The sequence below is a fragment of the Poecilia reticulata genome, chromosome 4 (genome assembly GCF_904066995.2).
Source record: "Poecilia reticulata chromosome 4, P_reticulata-male-v2, whole genome shotgun sequence".
NCBI lineage: Eukaryota > Metazoa > Chordata > Actinopteri > Cyprinodontiformes > Poeciliidae > Poecilia > Poecilia reticulata.
In genome coordinates, this window is record NC_088833.1 from 16,896,700 (window position 1) to 16,910,479 (window position 13,780).

Sequence of the window (13,780 nt, forward strand, 5' to 3'; positions counted from 1 at the left end):
GAGGCCCAGAAATTCCTGCATGTCTGCATACCACAGCATGCAAAGAGGGGGGAGGAAGAGAAGGAGAGCGGGAGAGCACAAAGGAAAAAAACAGAGAGGAGAAGAGAAGAAAGGGAAAAAGGGAGGACCTTTCAGATGAGGAGGAGCATCAGGAGCAGAGAAAAAAAGAGAGACAGTCAAAACCATTTTTCCTCCTTTTCATTATATTGTTTCAGTGATGACTGAATGCTTTCTAGGCTTTTCATCGCATTACCAGAAATCTATACTGGTGAAACCATTGACTGGAAATGCAGAAAACATCTTACATCTTCAGATGACTTTCTCACTGAGCTTTTAACTTTGGGAACAGAGTTTTAACATTTAGGCAACAGTAGCAACATTTCTACATTACCTGTCTATCTTCAGTGCAAATGGCTGCTGAGTGACTTTATAGGTTAAACACCATTACAGGATCGCTTTGCTCCATAGGATCTTGATCGCAACAGAATAAAACAGATGTAGCAACAAGGTCAGGAAAGTACCTTTCAGGATCCAACAGGGAAGAGTGAGAAAACAGACTCCATCCTTCAACATTTTGTTCTATTTTACTACATAAACCAAAACCTCATACCTTTACATCCTTATTTATCTGAGCCTAACATCAACTCACACACTGTTGGCACCTTCATACATGTTTATTCATGTGAAGGTTGCAGGTCACCTCGCTCTCTCTCTCTTTTTTTTTTTTCTTTCATTTCCAGGTGAACATTTCTTATCGGATTTCTCTTTCCAGAGATCTAAAAGATTCATGCCAAGAAAAAAAAAAAAGCTCCAGAGAAACGGTACAAGTCTCAACAGAAACGCAACAGGTTGGAGGAAAGTACCGTTTTTTTTTGTTTTTTTTTGCAAACTGAAACTATGCCAGTCTGTTTACATGTGGCAACAGCTTTATGGTCAGTTTATGAGTGAGTGTATTTATGAACTTCTTTCTGTGAAAAAGTGTTTCCCCACTGACAGATTTCCATTACTGATGATTTAATTTATTAAGGAAAAACATCAGCCATGGTGAAAAAGCAATTTCTCCCGGACTTAATCTGGTTTGATCCTGCATGCTAGCAACATTTGTTTGCAATAACTTGTAAAGAGTTGTTCACATTGCTTCGGATCCCCTCTTCTTGTTTTATTTCAGCCACATCTGAAGGTTTTCAAGTGTAAACAATTTATTTAAGGTCATGTCACAGCATCTCAGCTGGATTTAGGTCCAGACTTTGACTATGCTACTTTGACTTAAAGCATTTAAAAAAAAACATTACTTTTCTCACTGGAGTCCCAAAGGAAAGACCTCATGACTCAACAAGGGTCATGAGGTTTGGATAACTTTTTCCGTTATTTACTCTGGTTATCTTTGATGAGACTGCATTTATAAACTCTTCCATATCTCCTCTTATCCTCTACTGTCTTGCCTCTAACCTGAGCTGGATGTTTTTCCTTCCCCAGTCACCCAAAATTGTTTCCTAGTATGTGGCTTACCTGATGTCAGGTGTCACAAATATGACCCTAGATAGTAAAATGGTTCTCTATACTGAGCCCTTGCTGCCTTCAGCTGGAGCTTTGTGGTACTCCCTTCTCAACCACCATCAGAGATCCATCTTACTGAAAATTATGCTCTTTTCCCAGAAACACAACATATTCTCGGTAAGCCACGATTCCATGGAAGATACCAAAGATATTTTTGGCCTTAGGGAGACTTGTTAAATATTTCGGGGGAGGAAAAAAAGTTGTTTCTTGAAAGTCAAGGACCTAATATTCAGAGAAGTGAATTGGTCTGGGTGAAACTACTCGGAAATGCATGGCTCCTGGAAGCAGGTAGAAGTCCAAGGTCATAAAACAATGAATGACTTCAGGCGAGCATAATCGGAGGACAAAATTAGTTTCTGTAATCATTTTGAGGGAAACAAATTTTTTAAAACAGTAAAAGTTGAAAAGGGTCAAGAAGTTCCCAGCCAGAACTACCTCAAGCACTTTCTAAACCTGAGGGAAACAATGCTTTCCAAAGGAGATGTAGACCCTTCAACTGCTGATGTGCCGTAGCGCCACAAACCCATAAAATTCCCAGGATTTTATGGATCACAACTTTCATTTTTTCTAAATACTTAACAGCAGCTGTGGTGACAAGCAACATTAAGCTGCTAACACGTGCTTTTGAGGTTACATTCGCATGACCATGAACAGATCTCCACTGAAGCAACAGCTTTACAGTAAGTTAATGACACGCATTACATTTACTTTACATAATACATCCATGCAGATGTTCTAGGCATGAGCATCAACTCTGAATCTCAGGGTACGATGACTTTTTTAGTGTGGTATTTCCTCACTTGACTTGAAATATATTTTAAATTCAATACAAAATGTCCTCAACAGCATCTACAATCTTGACCCACTTTGGGTTTTCTGGCAGACGCGACCAGATTTTTATCTAAAATGTCTTGGTATTTTAAAGCATTCAACATGCAACACAGTCTAACCAGAGAAAAGGAGAAAAAATCCTCAACATCACAGATTTGCCACCTTACTCACAAATGGGCATGAGCTGCTTCTCCAATTATTCTTTTTTTTTGCTTCATTGCAAACCCACCTGGAGCACATGGTTCCAGTTAAACTCTCTGTACTTTTTAAGCAAAGACCACATGTTTCTGTCTGACGGTTGAACAAAAAAGTTTTTTTTTTTTACCTGTAATAGTCCCCAACCAACCAGTTGACATAATAAACATGTACTGGTTAATATGGAGATTTCATGACCCCAAGACGCCTGATTCCTTTGGCCCAAGTTATTTTTCCCCAAACATGATATCATCTTTTGGCAAAACCACTTCTGACAAAAAATCAGTTATCAAATAGCATGTGCTCTTGTCTTTCCCATCTTAAAGCGAAGCAATGAAAGTGAGCCACTTTTTATTGCATGAACATCCCAGTAAAACAGGAAGTAATAAATTACAAATTTAATATTCATAGGCAAAACAAATAATAATTACAGTATGTAGCACTAATTCTCGTTCCGAATGTGAGAATTAAAGATCTGTCCATGGAATCTCAAATGTTTGAGATTGGTTAGCTTTGTCCACCTTACTTCCTTGCATGTGCTACCTACCGTATTTTGGATTAAAAAAAGCATTTGAGGCTTTAGAAACGGTCTTAGGAAAGTATTTATACCTTTTGCTTTTGTTCAGGAGAGACGACATTTAGGTCGGCTGCAAACTGCAGTGATGGGAGTCACAGAATTAGTGACCATCTTCACACAAAAAACATAAAATCAACCGTGATAACATTAGCATCCATGTTAATGTCAGACTGAGGCAGGCTGTCATCTGATCCACCCAAACACCTGAAAATAATCCCCTGCCCTCAACCCATGGGAAGGTCTTGTTATTTTCCTCCCTCATACACAAACACACTGCTAAACCCTCAGTCCTCACCTCTGCTCTAAGCTGGCTGTATTCTCATTTCTGACATACTGGTTTGCAGTTTGGCGGTTTTAATTAGTAATGAACCTCCAAGCTCAGTGTCCCTGCTTAATAGTTTGGGATATCTCCATCTAACTTTTATTTCATTTCAATTTTATTCCTCTCATAAAAATAAGCCTCCATCAAATTCTCTCTCCCCAGGGCTCAGTCATGGCGCTCAGCAGTGGGAAGTAGTTTAGACAAAGCCAGGAAGTAATGAGGAAGTCCTTACAGAGAGCTCAGGATGTGAAAATAAAGTGCCTGCCAACATGATTTCCAACAAAACTACACAGAGATAAAAACTTTGTATACTGCACACATATAGACGCGGTCAAATTTAGAGGCTAAGGAGCTTTAAAACATTACAAAAACATAACCTTTAACTTGAGTAGGCCCGTTCTGAATTATTTTAAGAAATATTTTAAATAAATGTCAATAGTATTTCACAGGTTAAAGCAGTGAGAGAGACATTTGATCATTTTTCTTCCTCTACAACCTCTCTCCATCTCACCCCAATACGATTTAGATACAGGAACTGAGATGTTTATGGCAGATGGTTGATTTTGTGTCAAATGAGTCATTTCTGTGTTCATTTGGTCATTCGTTTGGATGATGACCCATTTTCAGTTTTCTGACAAGGGCCACCAGCTCATGGTATCGGTCTTGGCATTCATCATGCCAGCTTTATTTATGCAACACTTCAAAACACCCGCGACGCCAGAGCACCGTGCATAAAAAGTATAGAGCAGCAGTCACATAATGAGATAATAAACAATAAGATAACCTAAAAACCAATCGATCAGGAAGAAATTGAAGAAGTTAAATTACTAAAGCAGGTAATTGCAGTTTCAAAAGAGATTTGGCTTCACTTTAGCAAGTGCACACAGTTCCTGTTCAGGTCTTCTCACAGAGAATAGCAACTATACGCGTTTAAAAATGCTTTTCCTGGCATCTATGGAGATTTCCCCCTCTCTATCAGTGGAGATGTATTTTAACTTTCTTCAACATCCTGCTCACTGTGCGTAGTGGCAAGACCAATATGGGTCCTTGTTCGGGGAAACATAAAAGTCACAGATTATCAATTAACAGTTCCAGGAAACTCTTGAAGATCTGAAGAATCACACCTTTAAAAACTGCTTCAGGAACATTTACATTGAAGGAGCCATTAATTTCCTAAAATTTCCTTTTTCTTAATGTCAATGAATACATTTATTTGAATGAGAGGTGGGATTTTCAAAAAAATTTTATGTGATATTACAATTCTGGAATAAAAAAAGGATTTGTTTATTTGTAGGGTTCTTACTCATCTTTACCATGGGTGCCAATATATTTGTCTCCATCTCCACAAGAAGAGTCAAATGTTACCAAATTAAGATCAATTATCTCTCTGGTATTCCAGTAAAAAGGTTTGCTATTAGAAATAAATAACTGGGGATGCTTAAAAATGTGAAAAGCTGGTGACTATATGAGTAGCTGCGCCTCCTGCTATGAAGATGGAGCAACGTTTTATGTGAATAAACTCTGTGCTTGCGGTGTGTGAATGCCTATCATCGGGTACGTGCGCTTCCTATGGGTGTATGCAGAGCAGGATGTGGGAGAGCAAGCCCATTGATGAAATGTAGGAGAGAGGAGAGACGGTTTCCCAGATCCCCCAGGGCACTCAGCTAGCTCCGCCTGCTCCGCTCTGAATCAGGCTGAGTGCGTGTGTGCGCCATAACCAGTGCCAGTTTATCAAAGTTAATTTGGGTTTGTAAACCATGATGCAAGCAGCAGGAGAAAGAAAGCATGAGAGTATGATTAATACCTCTCCCCCTAAAGCTGTCTCTTTGTCTTTACCCTTCCTCCTTTCTCTCATTCAGCTTTTGCCTCCCGCTTCCACCCATAGTCTCGTTGACAACGTTCGCGCCGACTGAAACGGCAGTGATTGGGAGCATGTGTGCGTGCGTGCTGATGCAAGGCGAGGAATCAGGAAAAAGCTCCAGCTATTTGAATTTGACGGCATGAAAGAGGGGCTCGCCTGTGTCTACAGCAGTAAACGAGAGAACGATGAGAACAAAATGTGTGCAGCTCTTTGTTCTTGACGAGAGAGAGTCTCGCATGCGTCGCAATTCACTTTATTGGAGACATGGGATGAAAAAGGAAACTGGAAGCTACTCAGAATTGGCATTTGATTATTTTCTAGCTAAAGCAAATTAAAGATGTCTTATCTCTGGAAAAGAACAACTTTTAACTCTGCAAGGAACAAAAATTGTAATTGATTCCTAATGTTATTAAAAAGGGACTTACTTTTGTTGATTAGTGTGGTTTTGCGAAACTAAGTAAGCTGCAAATGAACCCTAAAATTACATGCATTAAAGCTTAATGGCCCCAGAGCTGCACTCTAGAATACATTTCAGGTGGTTAGGCAAACTTTAAAAAGGGTCTTCAACAAAAGATACATTACTAAGTCCATAACTTACAGTGTCTTAAAAAGTCAGTGGACATAAAAATCAAGCAAAACTTTAACTTAAAAACATTTAAGACTTTAAGCATTTAATTTTATTAAACAGAAAAATATTGGGTCTGTTGGACTTAATTTCAACATGCTGACTTTGTGTTTGTGCGTTTCAGATTTCTCCATTTGTCTGTCTTTTAAGATTTGTGATCTAAGTAAATGTATTGTAGAAACAAAAAAAGCTCTTTATGTGGAGGCTTGTTTGCTGAATAAGGGCAATGTTTAGCAAATTAAAACGTTCCAAAGGTTGTTGCCTTGTTGGTCAGATTTGATTAACTGTTTTGGTATCAATTCTGGTTCTTGAGTTAGAGTTGAATGCACATGAATGAATAGAGAATTATTCACACCCCAGGAAAATTTAGACTTAAGATTTTCTTTTAAAAAAAAATTAAAATTCTCCTTATAGAAATTGAGGCATCTGCCAAGATAATAAAACTATTTCTTAAAAAAGCATCGATTTACAACTCTTCATAATAATCAATTTAAAAAAAAATCTTTGTGACATTAAAGCAATAAAACCCTTCTTAGAAATTGCCGATCAGCTTTTTGCATGTCCCTCCTGGAGTTTGGATGATTTAGATTAGTTGAAAAGCCTCATTGCCATCACCCTAATCTTTAGCTTGTTCCCAACTTTCTTTATCGCAGTCAAGTCAACGCTCTAGCGAGGCCACTTCAACGGGTTAATATTACTTCCAGTCAGAAGAAATGTGTTGGTAAAATGTAAATATTACTTTGAACCTAAATCTGCCAGGGTGTGAATTATGTGTTGCTTAACTGTAGGCGTGGGCCTCTGAGATTCTTGGAGTATGAAAGCGTTCTGGGAGAACACCACAGCGTCGCCATGTTAATGCAAAACTAAGAAATGAACAGATGAATTAGTGTTCCTTAGTAGGGAGAAGGCTACGAGCAGCTCTGCACAGCAGCAGGTAAGGGAGGGACCAGGGTTGTGCTATTTAGAATACTCATAAAAACAAATATATAGTTTACAAGAACTGTTTGTATTAACCAGTGTGAACTCAGCAGTCCATAGCAACAGGGTAACTCGGAGTCCTTTTACAAACGAACCACCTAGCAAGCCAATTTGTTGAAGTTCACTTAACTAAATGGTTATGTCAGATTAACAGCCTCTTTAAAACACCTATTTAGCGCTCAGTGGAAACAACTGTGGAGACTAAACCAGGAGAAGGTTTAGGGAAAGACATGAAGAGATGTGAATGTGGAGGAAGACCAATCAGAAACACTTCTAAAGCCCAATTAAGACGCGGGGCCAGGCGAGTGAATGTTTGTTTGTGGGGGACGGGTAACAGGATGCCTCACTGCGTACCACCATCCTAAAAACAATCCTCTCCTTTCTTTCTTTCACTCCTCCGTCGCCTCTAACTTTGGCCGATTGCCACACTGGCAAAAGGCTTGTGTGAGTGAGTGTTTTTTCTGTGTGTACCTGGGATCCGCACTTGAAATGCCCCGCCATGTTTGTTTTGCACTGTTTATTTTTGCTAAGCCCGACCCTCGCCGTCCCCTCCGGGCCTCCTCGTCTTATCCTCGCCGAGGGGTTCAGGGGTTGATAGCATGAGAAATCAAACACTGATGGAAATGTCACCAACGAAAGTTTCCACCAGTGAAGCTCGGAGATCCCAGCTGAGACAACACGAGAAACGTGTTACATGCGATACTCTACATAAACCTTTATCGTTTCATAAGAGGCAACATGGAAAAACTTTTTTCTTTTTTTGGAGCAAAACCTTTGATATCTCAAGTTCAAGATTTCACCTTCATGTCTTCTGAGAGTTTCTTTCACGGGCTGTGTTGGAGAGATTTGTTGTGTTACTGTTGCTGGGACACAACCCTGGCAATAGACCTACACAAATAGTAGCACAAAGTTAGCGACCAGTGCTGCTGGGTGCCTTTAATGGCCTTCATTTCTGAACAAACTGCACATGAGGAATATTGGGATCATTTAAAAGCAGGCGGCTGCACAGTGGCGTAGTTGGTAGAGCTGTTGCCTTGCAGCAAGAAGGTTCTGGGTTTGATTCCCGGCCCCGGTCTTTCTGCATGGAGTTTGCATGTTCTCCCTGTGCATGCGTGGGTTTTCTCCGGGTACTCCGGTTTCCTCCCACAGTCCAAAAACATGACCGTCAGGTTAATTGGCCTCTCCAAATTGTCCCTAGTTGTGAGTGTGTGTGTGCATGGTTGTGTGTCCTGTCTGTCTCTGTGTTGCCCTGCGACAGACTGGCGACCTGTCCAGGGTGACCCCGCCTCTCGCCCGGAACGTTAGCTGGAGATAGGCACCAGCAACCCTCCCGACCCCACTGAGGGACAAGGGTGTAAAGAAAATGGATGGATGGATTAAAAGCAGGCACCGCTTTTTAAGAAATGCTCAATTTTCTTTTCTAATGCAGACTTGCTGACATTCACTTCTCTTCATGCTTTTGTATTCATACCTTTTGATTTTTCTGCTGTTTTGATTGATTTTATTTATTTATTTTTTTTAGAAAAGCTGGCCCTCCGCACTACCCCACTATGATTTCACCTCTTCAAGGTGCCCCACTTCCCACATGCCCGGTGTGCTCTGCTACATCAGGATTTCAGGTGTTATGTAGTTGTGTTTACTTGGTGATAGAGATAGGCAACACAAGTGAAGCCTGAACTAAAAAAAGGTGCTTTAGGGACTTGTTAAGAACTGTGGGAGTGGAAACACTCCCTTTGGTGTGTACTGTGGGTTTGGTACGTTTGCAGAGGGTTTACATGAAGAAAAAGCTTGACAACAACCTGAAAGGTAAACTCCAACCAGCACTGGGCTGTTGTGGCATCTGAACCCTCTTTAAGTTTTAAGGCACAACAACCCATTATGATATCACTTTGTTTCGTGAGTCATTTTACAAAACAAAATTAGGTCAAAACACACAACAACACTTTACTGTAATGAGATCCTTTAAAGTAAATGGCTTCGCCTTCTTTTTGAATAATTCATTTGTAGGTTTGCTGCTGTAGGACAGATGGCAGGAAGGACAAGCAGACATATGGATGAATGGATTGACGGGAGGACAGACGAAAGGACTGATGAATTGAAAGATGGACAGATGGACAAATGGATGTATAGATGGATGGACAAACAGAATGAATAAATGAATTCTGATAATGAATGAACTCTTAGAGGTAAACGAGGAATAACAACTGGCTGTTTTCTCTGCTGAATATCAGAATAAACATCCATGATTTTATTTGGAACAGTAAAGTTTTTAAATCACTACTTTTTCATTTTTCTTCACTTTCTAAGGTTGTTTTCACTCATTTTAAAGACCTAAGGACCAGATATTTATCTTATTCTGTCATTTCAAATACAAACTGCAATCTTGAAAAGGAGGTGTCCTTACTTTTCACCATGACCGTATGACCCATTAAACGTCTTTAGAGTGCATGTTGACAGAGTCACATGGACCTTCCACTCAGGCCTGCTCACTACAGCTGGCCGCTGTCCAATTTAAATTCACCTCTGGTCGAGAGGATCACAGAGCGCTGTCTGATGACGCATGAAGTCGTGTTTGGATCTGTAACAATCTGAGAGCACCGTGAGCGACTGCGTCGGCCTCAAAGAGGGGTACGAGCAGTTCATTAGTTATCTCCCCTCTGCCAATTTTGCCTTCAGGATTGGAAGCAGACACCTTGTGTGCTGGAAAACAGCTACAGCACACAATAAAGCACGTAGGCAAAGGCAATGTGAACTTTAGCCTGAAAAGCTTTTGTCCTCCACATTAAGTGTATGTTTACGTGTGCATGAGTTGTGCAAGCTGCGCACTGGCTCCTGTGTGACTCCAAAAGCAGCAGAAAGGGACTTTTTGTTTGCTCCCATTCAGTATTTTTGTCTTTGTATAGTCCTTCCATGATTTGCAATCTCCTACTATTTTATTTAGAAATTTCCCTAAATGAAAAGCCACGTATCAAGTAGTTTTTTTTAAAGCTTAACATAAAATTGCAACATACAATAGAAAAGCTTAAAACTAACCTTCATTTCTTTATGCGGTGCGTACACAGATTTCTTGTCGGTATCTGAAGTTGTCAAATTGATTCTTTGTTTAATTATTTTCAGCTGCAACACTCATTTAGTGCCTGAATTTTACTATCGTTTTATGACTTAATAATTAATCTCTATACTCTAGATTGCTGATGAGTTACAGCCTTATTGTATAAACACACGCGTAGACACATGCACACAAACAAAAGAGCGCATTCACACACACTTGTACCATGGTTTTCCTGTATAGAAGGAGCAGTGTAGGATCAGAGGAGAACATGCCCCCGCCTCCTCCGGCTTTCACCTAACATAAGTGGAACCTTGTAAAAACACAAAAACACCACAGTTTCCACTCGCATATAAACTTTAATGCTGCGTCTAATATTTCTTCCCCATGCACCCACTTCTGAGTGCATGCAAGTTTGTAAACTTTGACAGGACCTGAGAAAAAAAAAAGGAAATTAAACATCTTATAGCTTCCTTTACTCGACTGACTGAGCGCGGCTACAAAGCTGCAACAAAATAATCAAAACCTACAAAGAAATCCTACCTGGTGATTCATTAACAGAAAATATGCTTTGTTTTTAAAATGTAAAACAAACATCTGTTATTTTTTTTGTTTGTTTGTTTTTAATGTGAAAGTGTAGCCGTCTCTCCTCTACAGGCCCATATTTATACATACAGCAGGAATAACTCACACACACTCCCCTCGCTGCAGTGCAGGCAGCATTGCGTCATGTTCTAGAAACGGCTCCTGCTCTGGCGCTCGGCTCTAGGCTTGACGGTGTAACTATGGCATTATGCAGCGCGCTGCATCATATCTGCTCCAACGGGCCTATCCCAAGCAAAGGAGGCTCGCAAACACGGCCTCTGACGCACCGCGTGCAGCCGCTTCTGCTTATCAGCCAACTTTCATCCTTTTTTTTTCTGTTAATGTCCGGCTATGAATAGGTCCAGGAATCAGACTGTATTATTATACTTGGGTCATGCTGGGAATGATTCGTTGGGTAGTTTTTACGTTGGGTTCAAAGTATATTCAAGAGTTGCTGACTCTAATATTTAAGATCTATTTTAATTAAACCATCTAGCCTTTTAAGTGATTATTATTTAAAATATCATTTAGAAAACTTTAAGAAATGTGTTGCACTGAGAGGCCCTCAATGCACAGAACCTCTATGCAAACTGGACTTATCATTTTAAGTCCTTCTTGTTCCTACTTCTACATGAGAAGTCCATTTCCTGTACTGTGTCCCTGATGTCAAGCATTGACAAATCAGGGAGCAAACATTGAATGCAGAATGCAAATGGTGATATATATATATATATATATATATATATATATATAAATAAATAAATGTGGCCGATCTTGTCATATTTAACCTCTCTGACTGAGAAACAGACATCGTAAAAAAAAAATAAAAAAAAGCCAAGCTGTAATCTCCAAGAAAAAGATGAAATTTAACTTCATACTTTGCCAAATGTCAGACAATAAACTTCCAGAGGAGATCCAGCACTGACCAAACATATATTTTCACAAAGAAAAACAGAATACAGCTGGCAAATCCACGTAGGTTTTGACACCTCTGTCCCCGTGCCTCATCTCTCATTCTAGCCTTTCATTTTGCTGTAATTTCCCAACTCAACAATGCATTTGACTTTTTTTACCTACCAGCCTTTAATTACAGCTCATTCAGCCCACACAGAGCCCGTCAATGAATGCTAATAGGAAGGCACGGCATGTCCATAACTCCTGCCTTCCACATTACGGACATCATTAAACGCATCGTTGGGGATAAAAACATCAGTCGACGTCTGAGCAAATTTTCTCTAGTGACTGTTTCTAAGCATGTCACCATAAACAACATGATATCGGCATAAAACAGACCCGCTAGTTTGAGTGTTTCATCCAGTTTTTCGCAACCTTTCTATTAGACTGGTACAAAAGAGACGTACCGGAAGTGGTGACAAAGCAGATGAAGGAGGGGGAAAAAAAGAAGACTGGCACTTACTTGTCTGACAATAGGTCTGCGACCAGCATCTGCCCCGGAAGTGGCCGTTGATGGTGGTCTGGGTGCAAAGGGTCTGGCCCTGCGCCGTGCCGGGACACACGTCTCCACACTCTCGCTCGTTCTTATTGGCCACGATGAAGTTGTCCTCCACCGAGTCCAGGATCATGGACCAATCCAGGGTGGCCAGGTAGCACAGGTCTGGGTTCTTCTCTATCCTCACGGCGCCCCGGGTGATATTCATGAGGCTGTGCAGGCCCACCTCCTTCAGCTGCAGCATTTCGTAAATCACCAGGGCGTAGTTGAAGAACAGGTTGTTGCCTCGGATCACCGTCAAGTTTGGGAAGAGGTCGCTGAGGGTCTCCAGGCCGTAGACCCTGAACAGGAGGACGTAGTCGGTGACCACTCGCAGCTTTGGGAAGCTGAGGCCCTGGAAGTCGGCGGACTTGGCCCCAAACATGAGCAGGATCTTCAGGTGGCCCTCGATGATGGTGCAGTTCTCCAGTGACCGGAGGTTGGTCACGTTGTTCCGGATATTCTTGCTCTGACAAACTGAATGGGGAGAAAAGCAAAAAAAAAAAAAAAAAGTAAGAAGATGCCAACCGTGTAACAATTTATGTAATCTTAACCAACTCAGAATTGATCTCATTTTTATCTTTAATTTATTCAGGGATTCTACCACTTTTTTTTATCATAACTCATAAATCACAGACCTGGTTAGGCTTTAAATACAGGACCTGTCAAACAACTACAACCTAAATTTAAAAGTGCAACAACTGGAGTTTTTTGTTGCCATTTTGTTCTGATTTGCTTTAAGAGAAGGGAAGCCATCTGATTGGCCATCTTTATCTCTCCTAACCAACCAACAGTCTTCTTTCTGCAGAGAGGAAGTGACTGTAATGCCCTTTCTGATATGAATGAAGCAAACATGAATGAGTTAACAGAAATGAAGCCTTGAAGCAAAGTGCTTATCCCAGCTCATTCAGTCTCTTGGTGCTGTACGCTGGAACACACACACACACGCACACACACACACACACACACACTCATGTACATCAAATGCATGAGCCAGACGCTCAAACGCATTACATATGAGGAGAATTAATGAACAGTCAGTTACTTACAAACAGAATGTAAAAACCAAGGTTACTTATTTTTTCAAAATACAACACACACATTGCTGGGATATGTTAGAGCAATCAAGGGAAAATATGTTGGTTGGGGAAAATTCCTTGAAAGCTAAAGAAGCTGATGTTTTTCTGTCAAGATTGTGTGGAAGAAAAATTTAAAAGTTTGGATGAGATGAGGAAGAAATCAAATATCAAATATTCAGTTTTCCTACTTATTTCTCTTATTTCAAAACTCTCCAATTTCTTCAGCAGTTACTTTATGGTCAATATCTAATAATAAACTATGAAACCATAAATAAATAAAAAAATTCTTCTGCCTTCTAAATCGGATGTAGGTCAAACATATTGCTGGCATACAGCAAACCTTCACTTCTATTGGCAGCCTTGGTAAAAAAAAAAAATGGGTGAAATTCTTTAAGTAAATCAATGTTTTATTTCACAATTATAATCTGAATATTTTGTTCTTCTAATGTCTTGCACATAATAAATTTTAACGAGTTTTAGAAATGTGAAAATAAAATTTTACTGGTGAGAAAAGTAAAAACCTTTTTTAAATGATTACCTCTTGATTGAAGCGTAGCGTGAGTTTAAAATCTTATTGTCTACTGTCAGACCCTTACTGCTGAACTAAACTCACTCCCTATCTACAGAGAGAG

General features: G+C 40.1%; 1 protein-coding gene across 1 annotated transcript in view; it reads right to left on the bottom strand.

The window, feature by feature from the left end:
- insrb (insulin receptor b) overlaps window positions 1-13,780 on the bottom strand; it is an 84,396-nt gene that overhangs the window by 49,421 nt on the left and 21,195 nt on the right. The window contains exon 2 of the mRNA XM_081606396.1: window positions 11,998-12,546. Within this exon, the coding sequence (XP_081462522.1) occupies window positions 11,998-12,546 (549 nt within the window). The remainder of the gene's footprint in view (window positions 1-11,997; window positions 12,547-13,780) is intronic.